Genomic DNA, 21,009 nt, shown 5'->3' with positions numbered 1-21,009 from the left:
GTGTTTTTTCAAACCACAGACATGATTTTTAAAGAAGCCTGTTGAATTGACAAGTTATTATTGAATTATTGAATCATCACCTATATTTGTTTTATTAATTTGCCAATAGTAAGTGGAAAGGGAACTGTTTTGAAGATGACATGCCTAATTTTGATATTACTCATGATACTTATCTGAGTGTTTGAGACTGTCATGAGATTTATGTATGTTTTGAAAATCCAATAAACCAAAATTTATTTAGGATGGTGGTACACAGTAAACATTCCCCGGTTCAGGGAATTTCAAAATTTAATAAAAATAAATGGTGTACTTTTTAATCTCTTTAAAACAAACCAAGTTAAGTCCAGGAGATTAAAATTCTTCCAGGAATGTTTCTTCAGATGTGTTTGTACAGCCCCCTTCACAGCTGCTTGAGAAATGCACTGATAATTCCCATTTCCTCCGAAGCACCACGCTGTGTGCCAGTCTGTAATCTGATTCATGGCAAGGAACACTAGAGGTAGAAACCGCAGCTTATCAGAAAGAATGAAAAAATGCAGGTGGAGAACGGGCTAGAGAGGTTTATTTGAACTTTGGGCTCACTTGTCATTCTGCTGGCTGGCTGCCTGCTCTCTGGCCAGCTCTCCTCTCCTCCTCTTAACGCGCTTCAGCTCCTCAGAGTCGCAATTCTTCTGGAGTGAGCTGCACCTTGTCTTCCTGCCTACTAAAAAAACTGGCATAATCATTGCTCTCGAAAGTGCACTTTAGAAGGCATTTTATCTTCATGAAAGAAGATTTATTAAGTTAAGAGCAATACATGAATTGGGTATTATTGAAACGACCAGGTTTTCTTGACTCATAATAGTAAATTTTCTACTCTATTGGCAGAAAAGCACAATATTTTCTATTCCCAGGCTACTCATGTAAAATCCATGGTATTATTTTTGTTTTCACTATTAAACAGTTGTGAAGAGTTTAATTATCCTTCTCAAGGTAGACCAAAACCTGAAACAAAATTAACAAATTGACATTATGCTTCCAAGAGGAAAATCTCCTGTTTTCGTGCAGCCAACAAAACAATCTGTATATAACACTCAGTGATGATTGTTATCTCCATGATTCCTTTGGGCACCTGCTGTAGCGTGTCTTTGTACAGGGCCATATTGTCAGGCTGCATCTTTTATTCCTGTCGCTGGAAGGAAAATGAAACCGTTGAATTTTGGTTGATATTATTTTACATATTATAAAGCAGCAACATGGGGTAAGTGGCAGCACTGCTGCTGGCTTCAGTGGCAGCAGGAGTATCAGTGCTCCCCGAGGGAGAGCCCAACGGATTGGCCACCCCAGAGTCATCCAGGGATTTCAGATAAAAATGTTGCTGGTAACGGCAAAGATCTTCTTGCTTTTTTCTTAAACCACAGACAAGGATGGGGGCTTCTGTGTACTGGCAAATTAAGCTATTTTTTTAAAAAAGAAATGCAGTAGAATCTCGCAGTGAAAGATATTATAGTAATCAACTGCAAAATCTCTCTTGTGCAAAAGGTCAGGAAGCACATGTTCTCCAAATGCTCCACAGCTTCTTTGTAACCACGGAGAGAAATACATCCAGAATTCAGCTGCAAATATTTGGCTTGTAACATGAGACTGTGCCAGGTTTGGTTCTCTGATGGTGCTTGTGCTGTTGCTGGAGAAGGTGATCCAGATCTGTCTCCCGAAATGCAGGAACGTGTGACTGGTAGGAGATGTCAACTCAGTGCTCTCAATAGGAAATCGGAAATCTATTCTGCATTTCCAGCCCTGGCCTACCTGCCTTGCCAATCATTGGCGCCAGAAGGCAAACGGTGACTCTTCTGACTTCACCCATGCTCTGCTAGAGCCATGTCCTGCTGCACCCCTGCGTGATACTGATTTATAGTGGGTGGAAACGCTGCTCCCCTGCTCCAACATGCTTGTGGGAAGGGGCGGGGGAGGCCAGGAGATCTGCTTCTCCTCCTCCTTCTCGTTTGGAAACAGCAAGGCTGGGTTTCCTTGTTTTCATATATAATTGTGCAAGACACAGGGCGGTTGGTTGCATGAGGAAGTAAACCATACTGCACAGAACACGGCACTCGCTGTTACTGCTTTTAATCTCTCAATTACCTCTACGATGGAGGTAATTGCTAAAGTCCCCACCCGGAGTACTGTGTCCCCACCAGGATTACTGTGTCCAGCTCTGGGGGTCCCAGCATAAGAAGGACATGGACCTGTTGGAATGGGTCCAGAGGAGGCCATGAAGATGATCAGAGGGGTGGAGCCCCTCTGCTGTGAGGACAGGCTGAGAGAGCTGGGGGGGTTCAGCCTGGAGAAGAGAAGGCTCCGGGGAGACCTTAGAGCCCCTGCCAGTCCCTAAAGGGGCTCCAGGAGAGATGGGGAGGGACTCTGGATCAGGGAGGGGAGCCATGAGACGAGGGGGAAGGGTTGTAAACTGAAAGAGGGGAGATTTAGATGAGATATTAGGAAGAAATCCTTTGCTGTGAGGGGGGTGAGCCCCTGGCCCAGGTTGCCCAGAGAAGCTGTGGCTGCCCCATCCCTGGAGGGGTTCAAGGCCAGGCTGGACGGGGCTTTGAGCAGCCTGGGCTGGTGGGAGGTGTCCCTGCCCAGGGCAGGGGGTGGAACTGGATGATCTTTAAGGTCCCTTCCAACCCAAATCATCCTGTGATTGGATGCAGAGATGTGTGCCCGTGCGACACAGAGCACAAACACGACTCCCGCGCTGACGCTGCCCGGACCGAACGCATCCCTGGCCGTCACCACGAGCAATGCTGGAGGCAAGAGTGGGATCGAAGCAAGGCTGAGGACGCCTCCCCTGAGGTGACAGCAGCGGTGTGCACCTTCGGCGGCACTTCGGGTCCCCTGACGAAACCCGCCGGTTCCCACCCCCGCGCGCGGGAGCGGCGTCACCCGGCCGGGGGTCGCCCCCTGCTGGCGCACGGCGGGGCCCCGGCGCGGGGGGACGGACCGGGGCGGAGCGGGGGGATCCGCGCGTTGCGGGAGCATCGGGCAGGTCCCCCCGCAGGCACCGGCCCCTTTGGTCAAGGCTGGATTTTGGTTGGGGCGGCAGAGCATGGCTCCGGATGCAGACTGTAGCCATCAGCTTGATTTCAGCTTGCAAATAAAGGCAGAATATGTGATTTTAAAGTGGTTAATAAGGCGATATTGTTCTGGCAGTTCAGCATTTATAGAGCCGAAGCTGGCAGAAGTAACTCCACTGTGGAGACCTGGGGTCATCCGCGTTTGTGCTGTGGTTGGGACCAGCAGCGTGCTTCCAGAGTCATCTCCCAGCAGCAGGAGCCGTGCCGTGTCGTGCCGTGCCAGCGTCGGGCAGCAGCCTTGCAGCAGGCTCCTTTGATGGCATTCGGATGAAACCAAGCTGGAGGGTGACTCCGGGTACAGACAGACTGCACTGCAGCAGCTGCGAAATGCGTGGTGTATGGGTCTTCTGCACCGGCTGTTTTGCTTTACAGGTTTGTTCCTATTGCACCCCACTACCTGCCAGAACTCATCTGGGCAGGTATGCCAAGCCTTGTCCAACACAAAGGCCAGACAGCCCTTTCAGATATTTTCGACAGACTATATTTTATGCATTAAAAAAACCCAAAAAACCAAAATAAACTGAAGCCAGAGGTGCCAGATAGCCTAAGGGCTGGAGGTTCTGCATTTCTCCTCCAGCAATTGCTTTGCAGCAGCAGAACAACCCCAGCAGAGATCTCCGCTCTTGCCAGATGACCTGCTCAGCCAGCACTGGGTATCAGCAGCCAGAGCCCAGATCCTGGTCCGTCTCCCTGCTGCCGCCTGCACGGCCAGCCTGGCTGCAAGGTGATTATCCACAGCAGTGTTACAGGGCTCATGGTGTCATTGTCACCATTCCCTGCCCCTGACACCTTCCCGTCCCTCTGCTGACTGATGTCCAGAAAGGGGCTGGCCATGCACAACTTCCCACTTTGGGTTTAATCTCTCCTTTTCCTGGTGCTCCAGACTGGCTGTCCATCCCCCCGGCTCCGAGCCTCCAGCCAGCCCTGGCTCTGACAAGCCCTGTGCGTGCTCCTGAAGCGCACTTAGTTATCCTGACGTACCTGAGGGAAGTACCTGGAAGGGAATACTACAGATACCAGGATTTCAGCCAGAATAACAGGAAGTCACTCTTTTAATGCTGCTTTAGCCAGTTTGTTCAACTGGGCATTCTCAGAGGGCTGCTGGCCTGAAAGGCAGAAGACACAATCCAGAAGTCTTCCGACACCCTTGCCTGGTCCCTGGCTCCCCCTGACTGGAGACCCAGACTGCACAGAGCACATTTTTGTGCTCTGAACACTAAATCCTGCCTTCCCTGAGCCTGTCCAGCAAGAAACCTGCAGTTCCTGCTTGCTGTGAGCTCAGAGCAAGCTGAAAGAAGGGGAAATGGAGCTTCGGTACGTGATGCCTGCTATGCCATTGTTTGGTGACAAGTTTTTACACACTGGGAGGTAGCCCGTGCATTCACAGTTGCGGGGGGCTTGCGGTTTCCTAGGACCAAGTCAGCTTTGGCCAAAGGGTCTGCTTCCAGGCTTGCTCTCCCCCTTCCTTCTCCTTCTTGTTCTGGGGCATCTTCAAATGGCTGTTGGAAAGACTTATTTAAAAAAAAAAAAGCGCTAAAGGTAGTGTGGCTTTGTAAAACTTCACAGTGCTCACTTGGTCACAACCCTCTCAGGTGCTGAGCCTCCCCAGGAATGGGTTTTAAAAGCCAGTGGCATCAGCCATCTCCTAAGGCCGTGTGTGGAAGCAGGGTTAAAGGCTTACAAACTTCTGCGGGCACGGTGAGGACCATCTGGCAATGGTTAGTTTGTTATTATTCGCTTTGTCGATTTATTCTAACCCTTACCGATGCTGCAGCGTGAGACAGATCCTCAGGCGAGCTTGTGAGTTCCTGTCTGGGAACTTCCCCGGCCTCCTCCACAATAAACACAGATGCAAAAAACTCATTTGGGTTTTCTGCTCCAATGTTGTCTTTTCTACATATTCCTTTTATATCGCAATAACCAATTCGTTCTAGAAAATGTCTTTCAGGCTTCCTGCTCCTGACGAGATTGAAAAATGACTTACTATGCTTTTTAAGTCTCTTTACTAGGTGTGTGTCAAACTCTGTTTTGTACACAACGATTTTTACATTTCACTTGTTTATAAACTTTTCTGTTTTCCTCATGAAAACACAAATCCAGCTTTTTGAAGGATGCCTTTTGTTTCTGATAGCCTCCCATGTCCCGCCTTTTAGCCATGTGTGATTTTTTTAGCCATTGTTTTAGCCGTGCTTGATCCTCTGATGTGCTTTTTTGGCAGGTGATATGTATTTGGTCAGAGCTTCCAATGTGATGTCTTGAGTAAAACGCTTTTATCCTCTTAGCTACCCCTTTCAGCTTTTTTCAAGAAGCCTTCTCACTGTTACAGAGTTCCCCTTTCCAAAATTAAGAACAATAGGGGATTTCTTTGGCTTTTGTTGCTCTGATCAGTGATGACTCTCAAGTACGTAATGGTCACTGATTCAAAGAATGATTGCCAGGTCCTCTTCCTTGCCGTCAACCAAATCAAGAGTTGCTTCTCCTTTCACAGTTTCCCTGACCAGCTGCTCCATAAAAAGTCATTACTAGTGTCTAACCATTCACCCTCGGACATAACAGCTACGTGGTCTATAGCGAGACACTGGATGTTTCCCATTGCAGTTGTTTTTTCTGCCCTTTCTGCCCTCGTCTTCATCGTGTTAAGTTAGCTGATGGAATTAATCCTGTGTTATAGGATAGTAAGACATTCCCACTTTTTTCTATGTTGAGAAGTCACCAAACCTGTTAATAATCTCCCTTGTGTTAGGTGAGAAAATGTATTTTCTGGTTTATAATGCCAGATTGCACATCTGTCCTAGAATGGAGTGCACCAGACCCAAAGGTGCCTGCTTTTCTCTGCTGACTCCACAAGGAGTCCAGACAACTAACTGGAATGTAAGCATCTGCTTTTGGATAGATGAATCCTGCCCGTAGCTGCCTGGAAGTTGTTCTTGTTTTGCAGATTATACTATTTACACATCCCAGTATGGCATTTGCATTTTTTTCCACTGTGTGACCTTGTAGTAAAGGTGTATCTCCGTTTTAGGGACAGGACTCCGTGCAGTGCTTCATGCACAGCCAGGAACTGGCAACACTTGTCCCACACACGTGACTTTTGCCGCTTTTCTGACTTGCCTTTCTCTTCTCACATGCACTACCATAACCTCAGAGTTTTGAAGAGAGAGAATTGTTATTGTAATGGCAGTCATCGCGCGTTTGAGACCAGTACAGCAGTGTGCACCATGCCAGAATCGTGGAGGAAAAGGCAAAATTAAGACAGTGTTGTCAACCGATGAGCTGATGAAACTACTCATTTTTCTTCTGTGCGTTTTCTGGCTTCATTTTAGGAGCAGTCTTAGTTTTGACTGCTTTTCCAAATTACATCTTCTTTCAAAGAACCAAAACTAGAAGAAAGAAAGAACTAAAAGACGAATTTGCTGCTGACAGCCAGCTTGTCTGACTGCGATGGATTGAAATTTCTTCTTATCTGTATTTTGTGTTTAATAAAAGTCTGCATTTACTTTGGTGCTTGCAGTCAACCCCTTTACTATGGAGGACTAGGTAGGAAGCTGTAGCCCAGCCAAAGGTTTTACTGAAGTAAAGATGAACAAACAGACTCAATGAGAATTCTAAACCAACCAACAGACTTACACCCTCATGTTCCCAAAATAATAAGCATTAAATGTTTCATTGCAATCAGTATTGAATTTGACACATAAGTGAATTTTTACCCAGGACAAACCATAAAATTACCCAGGACAAACTATAAAATGAAGGAAGCACAAACATCTTCTATAGATTGATAATCCATTCATCCCAAAAGTTATATAAAACAAGGCCAACGGACATTTGAAAAGCCAGGTACATAACATGAAAACGTGTTTCGTAATATTTTGCCACGTATTTGCCATGTATTAATACTACTTGTCATATGTGCCGTGACTGTGAGCACATACAGAATCCTAATTTCCCTCATTGCCTCTGAACTCACGATTATGGGGCTCTCGCACAGTTAGATGAACCTTTCCTCCCTCTTCTCCCTCCCCTTCTGGGGGCTGAAGGGGGAGTGAGCAGGCGGCTGCGTGGCCCTAGTTGCTGGCTGTGGTTAAACCACGACACACGGTCAGATGGTTCTGTGTGCAGACTGGATGTTTCTGCCTCTGGGGTCAATAACCTGGTTCAAATACCTACGCTCATAGAAGCAGCATGAAGCTTTCTCATGGAAACAGTAGCACCAAAAAGATTAATTTCTGGTTTGTTGCTGTGATTTACTCTTGACATGAGTCCGGTGATATGATATCATAAATTTAGGTCTCTTTGTACTAAATAAAAAGTGCCAATAAAGGTCACGTGGTACAAACTAGTGACCCAGAATAAACCTACTCTCCTAGGCCTAATTTATCTAAAAGGTTTAACTGGTTAGTTTTGTCCCGGCAGTCTGTGTGCCAGATTAGGTGTATCAGTCTGTGCCATTCTAACATGTCATCAAATCCTTTTTGTCTTTCCACACCCGATCTGTGGAACCACACAGTCATAAAGCCACCGCAAGCTCCCTCGTGTGTGGGGTGACTAATGTCGTAGCGAGCCTGCTCCCTCTCTGGGTCAGATTTGTATTACTGTACTAACGATGGTGGAATCACGGCCTCCTTTGCTTTAACACCAAAGGTGGACAGCAAGGAGTGAAGGCCTTCATGGCACGGCCATGCACGTCAATGCTTCTTTTACCTGCTGCTTGGGTTTGGTCACAGGTAAACATACAGCTACTTCTGTGATTTAGAAGAAAATTCAACCAGACATGGCCACCTCCCCATTGATTTGACAGGTGACTTCCTATTCTTTCCAGTGATTACTGCATGAAAGAATATTTAATTGCTCCTTCCACTTGGCCTTGAAGGAACAGCGTTTAGAATATCCATAGGCTACAACCAGGTCTGTAATTTTCTATAGGTCTGCAGACTAACAGCCTTTTACGTTTTCAGCCTAACAGCATCTCGCAGCAGCTTATCCTATCTACCCAGAGGGAAGTGATCTTCTAATTAATGATTATTAAGGTCAGTTAGTGGTTTAATGAACATTTTTAGGATAGTCAAACTGTTTGAAAACATACAAAGGTGGAAAACAAGGCATAGCAAATATAATGCAAATATTAGTGGTGAAGTTGAAATCTGTGCTTGATTTCCAGTGCACGTTTGGATCCAAGCTTTCAACCAAACTGCTTGTCATGCAAGTTGGTCAGGAGAAAATATTGACGGACTCTTCAACAAATGCCTGTTCCCCTTCCACAAAATACAGAAAGAGTGAAACAATAACTGCAGGGAGACAGGCGAAACTTTTCAAGGCAACCGACAAAAGCCACTGAAGCACATTCCTTGTTGGGAATGGAGAACCACTGCCGTTGGACACAGACTCTTGAAAGAAGACCAAGAGCTCTTGAAACACGTTTCAGACAATTTTTAGTTCAGAAGATGGAGAAAGCTATTGGAAACACTGTTTAAAATCTTGATTAGTACAGGAGAGCTTGAAGGTGGCATGATTAACAGGTAATGAGAGAGAAAGAAACCCATTTATGGCACAGAAAACCATCCTAACATGGAAGAAAGATGGGAAACATATCAAAGACCAACATAAAGATGAACAAAAGCACAATGTAGCTGTAATTGCAACTTTAAAAATACATAATCGGTCTTTCTAAATTGTGCAAAAAGTGGAAACCAACAGACAAGTAAGAGTTAGTAGAACGGAACAGCACGAGTATGTAGGAACAAAATGAGAGACAAAAGTCCAAAATTAGTTACAGCGAGCAAGGAACAAAGAAGGATATAGGAACGTGTTCTCTTTACACACACTGGAAGTAGGAGCAAAACAAAAGAAAATCTTATTACTGACAGAAAAGGAGAACAAATAAAAGAAGGCACAAAAAAAGCGGTGTCTTCTTTGCTTCAGCCTTCGATAAAGTGAATTGCCACTGGTTACTAAACCCGACTTTTTAGGAAGATGACAGCAACAGGTAGCAGCAGGAAGGGACAGACTAAATTGCATTTGGTTATGTGGTTACACTGAGGTTAGCAGTGCCTGGAAAGCGCACTCCCCAGTATTTAGGAGGCCAGTCACAGACATTTTTGAATTAATTGTTGCATATCAACAAAAAAATCATGGCATTTGATGGTTCTACGTTGACTGGAGGAAGGGGAAGAAAGACGGACCCGTGGATGGAAAACCACTTGGCTTAACTGCAAAGTCCAAGAAGATAATAAATACCAACATAGAAGCACTTTGAGAATGAGGTAACGTAAAAAGTGACAATTCAAAAAGTCACCATGAATTTGTCAAGAATAGGGGGAACAGCTGTTCAGAGAGCAGCACTGAAAGGGATCCGGGGATTACAGGGGATCAGAAGAATCTGAACCAACATGGTGATGCTATTGCAAACTCCGCAAATGCCACGCTGAGATAGATTACCTAATTAACCTGATTATTGGATGTAGATGTAAGGAAGAATGCAAAGTTGAAAAGAGTCCAGAGCAGCCTAAGAATGATAAAAGGTTTAGAAAATATGGCCTAAGAGAAAATACGATCATAAGACCCATGAGAATTTGTTTAGCCTAGAAAAACTAAGGGAGAATATGATAATATTACATGAAATGATACAGTATCTAAAATGTTAGTGTAAATTGATGCTTATTAATTGTTCTTTGTACCTGCTAGACACTGGGTAAAAAAACCCTTAAATTCACAACCAAAGCACAGTTCAGATGGTGGGGAAAACTTTGTAGTTTTAAGGACAGTTGAGTAGTGAAACAGGCTATCCAAGAAGAATGCACAATCATCTCCTTTATTGTAGGTTTTTAGAAAGAGATTAGAGTGGCTTTTGGCAGGAATAGTCACACCTCAGAGCAGCAGCTCCAGCTTTAAGTCTTAGTTGCAAAGTCCTTCGGTCCTAAAGGTGCTGTTAATACGCACCGTGTGCTTTCCTTGAAGAAATGCACAAAATAGAGGGTACAAACGCTGATAGAAATCGCAGTTAAAACAGAAACCAGAGCAAATTTTCCTTAATCTGCGCAGAAGTCTGGAGACTTCACCTTATGGCCTACCTCAAACTCATAGGCCCAGCTCCAAGAAAGATCTCACACACTTCGACTGAGATCTAACAGACCAAAAGGCAACTTAGAGCCAAAGCTGGGCCGAAATCCCCTGCTCGGCTGTTGTCCGTCCCCAGAGGCACTTACACCCTGCGGTCACCCTGTTTTTACCCGTCGGGGCCGGGGCGGACAAAGGCCGCGGCCCCTCGGCGGGCTGAGGTAACCGGGGGTGGGGGGGTCGGTCGGCCCTTTCCAACAGGCACGGCAAAGGCGGGAGATGGCGGCGGCCGCCCCCCCTCGCCCCTCCGCCCCCGGCGCCACGGCCTCCGCCGCCGACCGCCAGGCCGCAGGGCCCCGGCGCGGCGAGCGGGCGAGGAGGCCGCCATGTTCTCGTCCTGCGGCCTGTGGTAACTTTCGGGGAAGTTTCTTTCCCGGCCTCTGGGGGAAAAAAGAGGCGGGGGGGGGGACGAGACGGACGGGACGGCATCTACGGCCGCCGGGGCAGGACGCGGCGTGCGCGGAGGCGCTGGCAGAAGCGGCGGGCCGGGGGCTACCCCCGCTCCGCCTCGCCTCGCCGCCTGCCCGCCCGCCGCGGGCCGCGCCGGGGCTGCCGGCGGCGCCCTCCCCGCGGCGGCGGCGGCGTATTCACCGCGCGCTTTAGGCCAGCTGGGCTGCGCAGACAGCGTAGAACCGCCGTCCCTCCGTCCGCCAGCCTCTCTCGCGCTACGGCCGCCGCCCCGCCCCCCCGCCCACGGCCCCGCCTCCCGGGCCGCTGCCCGCGCTCCCATTGGCCGCCGCCGCCGTCACTCGGCGGCTGGGCCCATCTCGCGCTCCCCATTCATGCAGTTTGGTTGCGTGTTGGTGTATTTTACTGTTTGCAATAAAGAGGGGGGGATTTTTTTTTGTTCAGTTTCTGCTGCAATTAACTCTTGGTCCCTTATACATCCTTCTTTTTTTTTTTTTCTTTTTTTTTTTTTTCAATTTCGCAGAACGGTTGAAACAGTTTTTTGGTGGTTACATTTATTTTTTATATATATCTATATCTATATATTTTGCAATCAACTATTAAGGTGCAACTATGCCCAAAAGAAAGGTAAGTAAAAAAAAAAAATAAAAAAAAATAGGGGAGACAGATGGGGAAGGAAGGGGAGAGATTAAAGCGGCGTTTGCAAAATTATCCGTAAATTTGCGCGCGCGCGTGTGTGTGTGGATGTGGAGTTTTTGCATTTTTAATTTTTTGTGCATGTCCTAAAGCGGAGCTGGGACCGGCGGGAGAGGGTTAGGGCGTGTGGGGGGGCTGCTCGGGGCGGGCGAGGGGGGGCCGGGAGTTCACTTTGGGCTGTTTTGTTTGCAAGGAGAAGGCTGGAGCGGTGTCTCCATGCTGGATTACAAACAGCCATAGTGCTGCTGCTGCCCCTATGGAGAACACAGGCAGGCAGCGCTCGCCACCGAGGGCTCTGCCGCTCGCCCAGCGCCCAAAACGCCGCGGCCGAACCCTCCCGACCCCCTCCGGGAGCATTTTGGGGCGGATCGGGCCATTCCCTGGAAGGATTTGGGTTTAAACGGTGCCTCTTTCTCCTGCGTTTGCCTTTGTTCTCTCTCTCTTTTTTTTTTTTTTTTTTTTTTCCCTCCTCTCTCTCCTCCTCTCTCCCACTTCTTGTCATACCAGATGGTTGTGCAATGGTAATTTGGTGCCATTAGGCGGCGCAGAATTTGAAAAAAAAAAAAAAAAAAAAAAGGGGGGGGGGGGAAGAGAGAGAGAGAGAGAAACCAAACCACCACCAAAAAAACCTTGTCCTTGGAAAGAAAGCCGGAGGGGCTCGGGAAAAAAAAAAGGGAATTTACCAATAGAATTAGTAACTTTAGATCGGCGGGCGATACCCACCCCCCCCCCTCCCTCCATCCCGCCCGTTCTCCGGGGCTGAGGGGGAGGCGGGCGCCCCTCACCCTCCGGGACCACCCCTCCCCGTTCTCTCCATCCCGCGGGGCTTCGGCCCGGCCCCGCCGCCCCCGACCGGGGGCGGCGGGGCCGGGCCGAAACCCCGCGGGCGGTTGCGATCGCGGCGTATCGCCGACATTGTCCTTGGCGCGGGTCCGGCGACGACCTTGTTTGTGGGCAGGTAATTTGGCGGGAACTTTTCAAACGCGGTGACGTCGGCCCGCCGGCCCCCGCGGCATTGTGGGAGTTGTAGTCCAGCCGGAAAGTTGAGGCTGGGGGGGGTGAGGCCGCCATCGATCTTTTTTCCCGCTCCGGCTTTCCCCTCAGGGAGGGGATGGCCGCCCGCCTTCTCACCTCCTCTCGTTTTTTCCTTTGCAGGCTCCAGCGGAAGGGGAGGCGAAGGAGGAGGTAGGAGACGGCTGCTGCTTCGGTGCCGCCATGGATTTTTGTGGTGTTTCACAGAAATTAAGCGAGGCCCTCAGGGTTCGGGGTGACCGGGCCTAGCACTTGGCCTGTCGCCTGAGGTGGGCGCTGGGTGTCCCGGGCGCTTAGGCCTTCGATTCCAAAGTGCCGCCTTTTAGCCTTATTGACACAGCCTTAATGGCACATCTCCTGGAAGTAAAGAAACTTTATCTCTTACCACCTTAGTAAAGGTAAAAGGGTGGCGGCATAGAGTGAGAACTGTTGAACAAAGCTGCGCTTTTGGGAGGTCATTGCCATCATCACCGCTGCTGTGAGGACAGGCTGAGAGAGTTGGGGGAGTTCAGCTTGGAGAAGCGAAGGCTCCCGGGAGACCTTAGAGCCCCTGCCAGTCCTTAAAGAGGCTCCAGGAGAGGTGGGGAGGGACTCTGGATCAGGGAGGGGAGCAGTGGGATGAGAGGTAACAGTTTTAAACTGAGGGAGGGGAGATTTAGATTAGATATTGGGAAGAAATTCTTTGCTGGTGGTGAGCCCTTGGCCCAGGTTGCCCAGAGAAGCTGTGGCTGCCCCATCCCTGGAGGGGTTCAAGGCCAGGTTGGACGGGGCTTGGAGCAAGCTGGGCTGGTGGGAGGTGTCCCTGCCCAGGGCAGGGGGTGCCACTGGGTGGGCTTTAAGGTCCCATCCAACTCTAATCATTCTATGATCATGCCCGTAATTTCATAAATCCTCGAATTCGTATGGGGCTTCATGATGTAGTGTATGTGCCGTGTTACGCTGTGTCGCAGTTCTGAGAAAGCGCTGCTTTATATGCTCTCTGAATTTTAGTGACACATCTTTCTTTACGCAGCCAAAGAGAAGGTCAGCCAGACTATCCGCTGTAAGTATCTTTATCTACTCTTTTAATACTATGTCACATGGGATACTAAGTTCTGGGGCGCAGTTATAGAGAAACTATTTGTGTTTTTTTCACCAGTATTGTGAAAAGCATGGTTAGAGTATTGCAGTATTTAAAAGTGAAATTCCTATTCTGTGTTTAAAATCCTTGAGTATCAACACATTTCAGGCTTACTTTTAGACATTTCACATGAGATGATACAACATCTGTGTTAGTTAATATTCAGTCTGGACGCATGAGTATCCAGAGTCAAGGAATATCGATTTCAAGATGCATGTGTTCTCTGTAGGTCTTCTCCATACAAGTACCTGCTCATAGCTCCATAAATTACCTGCTCTCTCCTTATACTTGTAATTTGCCCATTGATTTTGCAGGCCCAACTGTTGGGTAAACTGAGACCTAGAGGGTGTAAATCTATGTCATGTGGTAGGGTTCAGCCCAAAGTCACAGCTTAAACAGGCTCTTGGCATCCTTTTCTACAGACACTTAGTACACCCAGCCCTTTTTTAAGCCATCATGGAAAAGCCAAGTGGATAATGGTTGCTGTTTAAAAAAGAAAGTACTTAATTTTACTGAAAGCTAAGATGTGCATACATAGAGTTATGTCCAGTTGTTAATACATTTAATTTTTGACACACGCTTGCCTTCACAGCAGACAGTAGCACCCAGATGCTGTAATGATCCACTTACTACTACTACTACTACTTCCATCTGTACCATAACAGCCATAACATGCGTGAGGAAACATGGATTTGGATAATGAAAGATACCGATCTGCCTCTGACATTTACTCCTTTATACTACAGAATGAAGCAGACAGCTCTAAACTATTTATTGTTTGAATAGTTTTCAAAAGTTACCAACGTATTGCTAAAACATTTATAGCATTCATCTGACTCTGTTTCTTGTGTTTTGTACAGAAACCTGCTCCGCCTAAACCGGAGCCAAAGCCCAAAAAGGCAGCACCTAAGGTAAGTGTTTGAGATCTCTTGAACTGAAGTTACACTTTTCTTTCTCAAGGTGTTTATGGGGGGGGAAAAAACATCCACAACTAACCATTTTGGGTTTTCATATCTTCTTTAAAGATTTAAGTTTGAGTTATGCGAGTTAAAAAGAACGTGAAAGACGTAAAGATAATTTTATCCAATTCCTAGTGAAGGATTGTGGTAAACTGAACAGATTTTAAATCAGTTGTGGTAAGGCTTTACTGCTTGCCTTGCAAGGCTGTTCTGAAGTTTCATATAATGCATTGTTGGAAAACGATGCTTTGAATAGAGATCAGAGACTCAATTAGCAAAGGCATTGAAAATCATGCTTTTAATTACAGTTTCTTACTGTGTTTTCATTCAAAGGCGTTCTTTTCAGATAGTTATCAGTTTATCAGATTTTAATCACTGGAGATAAAGTTCTACACACCTGTTTCCTGAAGGTGGATATTTGGGGAAATGTCAAAAATACTGGCACATCTGACAGTACAGTTAAAAAAGAAACTATTTAAAGCTTCTTTTCACTTTGGAGCAACAGTTTGAAATTTAAAAGGGGGCAGTTCTGCCATCCATGAGTTATTTCTTTATACCACCTTCCTGTCACAGGCTTCCCCAACAGTCACAGTTTGCAATGCTTTTTTTAGATCTATCTGTAAATACTCAGATTGTAGCAGGATTTTGCAGCTGGAAAAAAAACCGCCCAACAACAAAACTTTAGTGTTCTTTTTAACCTGTTCCCATTATACGTTTTCCCCATTGTGGTTTTGGATGGTCATATGGGCAAAGCACAGGTGTGAGAGATGCTTAAGTTACAGAAGAGAATGACGGTCTGGGAACCAGGAACTCTTTTCTGTACATTTAAAAGGCCTTGCAATTGCATACAGCACAGCAGACTTCCAGATGATTAAAACTATTCTGCCCCCAAGTCCTGCTGTATGGAGCAGCAGAGATGTCATGAGAAATGGGTAAGGAGGAGAACCCTGCTTCTTGTTTTGGGGACTCCGCATCTCAGCTCTGTAATCGCAGTGGTTTGCAGAGCAAGTTTTTCACATCTGTGTCTTGGTTGTGGGGCTGTTATTTCTAGATCCCATTCCAGAGCAGCAGGGGAACCTAGGAACCCTGCTGCTCGGCATTCCTGTGGTGCGAGTGGCTGGCGCGCTCGGGGTTGCATCTCCCTCTGGTGGCTGGGCCCCTGGGAAGCGGAGGGCCTGCCACTGGTGATTGCTCTTCTAGCCCAAGTGGCAGAGAGCTGGCCTGGGGATCTAAAAGTCCTGGGTTCAGCCTCTGATGATGACTGGCGCAGAGGTCAGTGCAGATGCCTACGATGCACGTTGTTGGTATTTTCTTTTTTTCTTTTTCAAGTTTGCTTTTTTATTTTTCTGGAAACATGTCGGGTTTTATACACACAAGCTGCATTAACAGAATCTTAAAAGTTGTGAAAATAAGCATTCAAAAGTTGAGGCTGTGATTGTCAAAACTTAGTTTGGTCCCTTACCGCAGAAGCGGTCTCCCTCTGGGATCATTTAGTTCTGCTGGAAGTAGTGCCTTGGTCATTGCCCTACACGCTGCTCCCAGTCGGACTGGGAAAGTGCTGGTCCTCTTGTATCTAAGGTGCTGGTTTGAAGTCAGGATACTCGGGTTGCATTTCTGGCTCTCTAGAGCTCCTAATACTGGGTCAATATTTGTGCAAAGGGGTATGTAGTAAGAATTGTGCAGGCATCTTTAATTGTTGTTTCCCCCAAATGCTTAACTTTGTAACCATCATGTTGAATGTTTTTTTCAGCGTGTCAGAATAGACTTCACCTTTTAAACTTACCCTTATTGAAAAGCATAGAGCTGGGAAAAGAATGAAATGCTTTATAAAACACATGCCCTTATTGCAGAATTGATGTTGCCATCTGTATAGAAAAATTATTCAGGAAAATTAATACTATGGTATTAGCTCAGAACTAGCTGAGAGGATGGAAGAAGCTTGGAAATTGAAAACTAACATTATCTCCTTGGGTATTTTTTTTTTCCTGGACTCACTCGGTTGTGGAAGGAGGCTTGATCCCTTACAGAATAGTTCTTAGCTTGTCCCCAGAAGCCACAGATCTTGCAGAAAAGAGCAAAGATCTTGGGTTCCTCAGACAGCTGTGTGCTGCGAGACACTCTCTCTGGTCAGAGTCCAGCCAGGAAGGCAGTTTTCTGTGGATTCTCCTCAAATCCTTTCTTAAGAGGAGCTTTACCAGTAGACAGTGGGTACACGGAATTACAGTTTTAGCTCTGTTAATACTTTTTGTTTGTTTTTTTTGTTTTTATGGGGTAAGGGAAAATATACCCTTCTTCAAACAGCCCCAAGTCTTTAAAAATCCCTCATGGCTTACATTGGAAGAGCAAGTGACTAACATGCCTGTGCTTGGGAGTTTGGAGCATACTGGTGCTGCTGGAGGAACCCTTCACAGTGGACTATTTATGTGCACTTCAAAGGTCTGATGAGGTCTGTTCAAGTGACAGAGAGCAAACTAGTGCCATAGTAGTATCGCAGTTCTAAATCTTACTGCCAAACAGTACCAGAATACTTGGGTGCTGATATTACTGTGATATTTATCTTTCTTCTGCCTCTCTTGAAAGTTGGAGGACTGTTCAGCCAACAGAGGGGAAGAGAGTGAGTGGAGGCAAACTCTTCTCTTTCATCTTCTGGTGTCTCTCTTCCTTCTCTCGGAAAGAGCCACCACGTATCTCGGATAAGCAAGTCCCCAAAAATGACGAGAGGCTTGTTGAGAGTGGGCACAGCCCAGGAGAAGGGGACTCCTAACACCATATTGTAGTAGAGTTTCCCAAGAGGGCTGAAGTCCCTCAGCAAGGTCAGACTGGGGAGTGGGAGGTTAGAGAGGAAAGAGGCCCTCACCCATTTGAGTGCTACTAACTTCCTGTCTTAAATTTTCTGTGTTATTATAGGATTTGGTGTTAATTTTGGTGAGTGTTTAATGATCAGTATCATTGAAGAATCAGATGACTTTCCCCTTGTACTCTGTATCTGAGTTTACCCTTAGCAAGCAGCTCATTTTTAATGTGAATTAATTTTGTACACTAATAAGCAAGGTGTTGAAATAAGGAAGTACCCTTTTGTAACTTCTAGTCACTGAGACATCTTCATCTTCTGAGGAGAGTGAGAGAGAGATTCAGTAATTATCTGTTTATCTTCACTTACCTGTGAGTAGTAATTTTGCAGATATATATCGTTCCTTTGCTGGAACTAGGTTAATCAAGCGAGGAACTAAGCTGGTTTGCTTAGTGCACTTATTGGCAGCAAGAGGCAGATCCTCAGAAGTGAAACCAATGAGAGTCGTGCTTATTACTGTATTGGGGTCAGGATCTGACCTTGCCATATAGAAAACTATAACTACAGAAGTTGTGGCATCAAGTTTTGTTTTGATTTAGCCTGATCCACATATAAGAAACTGCGCTTAAATAACAAATGCAAGGTTCTCGCTGTTATTGAAGTGATGCTGTTGAGCCCCCAACTTGTCTATCACACAAATGGTTTATTATAGTAAGGAATATTTCTGGCAGGGAGGGGGAAAAGTCCTTTGACTACAGCTTTGTTACAGTTTTCTAAATAGGCCTTAATAGCACATCTGAAGTATTCTGGTATTCCCACTAGTTGTACATGTTCTTTTTGTTCTGTGGTATGCCTTTCAGCAGCACAGCAGAAATACAGGGCAGTTCAACTCCAACATTTTTTAGCTAATTTAATTGAATGCCTATTTAAAATAGGAATTCTTTTAACCCCAGCCATGGCTGCTTTTATATTATGCACTTCCCAGTAGCACATTCAGGATGGAATGGAAGGAAAGCACTGCTCCTTAGAAACTTACATCTCATCGTTGTCAATAGGAAGTTCAGTGTGTAGAAGCAGGTTGTGTAGACGGTTTTAGAGTTCAGAATGTGCATATGCAGACGTACGAGGTGGAAATTGGATTTTACCATATCATGGTCTGTTTTCTTAACAGAAAGAAAAGGCAGCAAATGATAAAAAGGAGGACAAAAAGGCAGCAACAAAAGGGAAGAAAGGAGCCAAAGGCAAAGATGAAACTAAACAAGAGGATGCTAAAGAAGAAAACCACTCTGAAAACGGAGATACCAAAACTAATGAGGTACTTTAGCTACGGTAAACATGGGAATAAACAGAGATGTATTGGTAATACATCTGCAGGAACTAACGATTGGGTCTCCTTGTCAGAAGGTGGTGTGTTTCACTGCCATCCTGCACAGGGCAACTCCCAGGGAGAGCCTGAAAGAATAGCGTTTTCCTTCAAACGTATTTCTGCTACGTGATAGAGCCCTTCCACAGGTGGTCTGTGCTATCGTAGTGTCCCTCTCAGGGTTGGCACAAGAGCAATGCAGAATATTTGGGGAACAATAGAGCTCAATAAGATTGCTATCCAACCCTGAGCTGACTTTGCATATCCTCTCTGGACTGCTGGATTGCCTCTTCTGCTCAGCACGGGTTGGTACTGAGCCAGAAATCTGGTTTTAAGTTTTACACAATTCTTTAAAACAATTCTTCGCCTCAGAACAATTCAACGAGATCTGCATAATAAACTTGGTCTTGTCTCTTGATCTGCAAGCCTCCCTCTTACAGGTTCTTACCATTATCAGCTAAGAGCTGCCATTTGCTAGGACTGGCTACAAGCTTCACTCAGCTCCTGATGGCCTGTTCCTAGCAGATTACTCGCTGATAGTAGAAGCTCAACGTTTGCTATGGGCTCCTTTGCCCTGTGGCCCTGTAGGCACAGACTAGCATGTTGTGTTCTCTGTTGCATTTGATTTACAGGGATCTCTCTGCATGTGTTGAGTACCATTATCCAGTTAATGGGTCATTTATTCTTTCATTTTTCAAACTAATTCAGGAGTTTCTTTGCTAAAAGTTAATATGGGGCTATTGTAGTTCAAAGGATCTTTGATAGGAGCTTTGCAATTTTGATGTGTGACTTAAAAAGTAATAGCAGATGTTTTTATAGAAAATGGGTGAGAACCAATTTCCCCAAAGTTTAGACAATAGACTGCAATAGTATCGCAGTTTTATGGGTAATTCTTACACTTCCCTGTGACTTACGGAGATGAGGACTTGAACTTTCACTAGCGTGTGTTTGATCCTAATCTAAAGTACGTTCTAAACTTCTGCCTTTTTGGAGGCACTTAGCATTCCAAAATTAACTTGATTATCAATTACTACTCATCTGTGTTTTAATTTTTAGAACGATCAGCTGACATGTTGTTGTGTTGATACTTTCTGTAGTGGCCGAGCGTTTTTGTCTTACCTACACAAAATGTTGTCCGTGTGTGTGCTAACAAACTGGTCTCTCTTTGATGCTTATTAGGATGGAATCCAATTAGCATTACGAATAATATTTCTATTCTTCCCAAACACTTTTATAGGCACCAGCTGCTGAAGCATCTGATGATAAGGAAGCCAAGTCCGAGTAATGTTAACCCTGCCCTATATCTCCATCATTTGGTATCCGTACCTCCATGCTGTATTGTTAACAGAGAGGAATATTTTTATCAACTATTTTATAAATGCAGGTTTTTTTAGCATGAATTTAATTATGGAACATCTTCATCTCGGTTACTTGGGAATTAAATCCCTAACAAACAAAACAAAACAAAAAAAAAAATCATTGTTTTTAAATTTTGTGATTGTAATAGTTTGTATGGTACATGGAAAGAATAAGTGGTGGTAGCTTTTGACTTCTGTCAGTGTGTCCCTTTTTGTGTAAGTCATGCTTACAAACTTCAGATTTTAATTTTTCCCTTGTATGTGTTGTATGGTTTCTTAAAGTGGGGAGGTCTCAAAACAAATAACCGTGTTAAACATTCCAGTGGTTCTGTGGGTTGCTTTTATAAAGAAGGTGAGCTATTTTCATGAAAAACCTAAGAGCTGGAAATCTGTTGTTTCCCAAATGTAATTTTATTTTGTCAGTTTTGAAAAAATAAATAAATAAAAGTGTAATCATGTTTTTAAATGAAATACAAACATTTCTTTTAAAAGGGCAGGTTGGTTGTATGTACCCACTGTTAGGAATTTTGCTGGATTTATCTTAATAAAAAAGACTCCTCAAAGGCTGATTGTGGTTTGTTGCTTGTGCTGCTGGAAAGGTACCAAATTCCACAAGAGCTGGAGTAGTGCAGGGTGTCAGGCTGAGAGAACCTCTGCAGCTAGAAAGCTTTGGGCCATGGCACGGTTAGGGCGTGAGCCCCTGTCGTCTTCGGTTGCGTGAACACAAACGACTTTATGGGCCAGGCTCTCAGTGGCCGAAATGGGAGTAGTTGATGTCAGAGGAAACATGCCGGCTTACCCCAGCTGGGGGCTTCAGCCAGCGCTTTCAGATGAAGGGTGACCTTGTAAATGCTGGTACTTACTCAGGTAAAGGTTGGATACTTGGTGTTGTCCGGTACGCCTAAGCGTTATTGATGTGATTATAAGTTCTGAAGGGTATTGTCTGGTTTTCTTTCGTGTGCCTATTAGTTGGTTATGATTTAGAGGGAGGTTCTTCCCTATTAGAAATACTGCAGGAGCTTAGAGACTACCACGTTTACATCAAACCCTTAATAGTAT

At 45.6% G+C, this 21,009-nt stretch overlaps 1 protein-coding gene across 1 annotated transcript; it reads left to right on the top strand.

Annotated features, from left to right (window-relative positions):
• Window positions 1–10,994: 10,994 nt before the first annotated feature.
• HMGN5 (high mobility group nucleosome binding domain 5) lies at window positions 10,995–20,519 on the top strand. Its single transcript, XM_074601500.1, has 6 exons — window positions 10,995–11,258; window positions 12,483–12,512; window positions 13,372–13,401; window positions 14,340–14,390; window positions 18,401–18,544; window positions 19,830–20,519. The coding sequence occupies exons 1-6, from the start codon at window positions 11,244–11,246 to the stop codon at window positions 19,875–19,877; spliced, it is 318 nt and encodes a 105-aa protein (XP_074457601.1). The 5' UTR covers window positions 10,995–11,243; the 3' UTR covers window positions 19,878–20,519.
• The last annotated feature ends 490 nt before the right edge of the window (window positions 20,520–21,009 follow it).

Source organism: Larus michahellis, chromosome 9 (genome assembly GCF_964199755.1).
Source record: "Larus michahellis chromosome 9, bLarMic1.1, whole genome shotgun sequence".
NCBI lineage: Eukaryota > Metazoa > Chordata > Aves > Charadriiformes > Laridae > Larus > Larus michahellis.
Note: the sequence above shows the minus strand (reverse complement) of the source record. Positions and strands in the feature narration are given on the sequence as shown.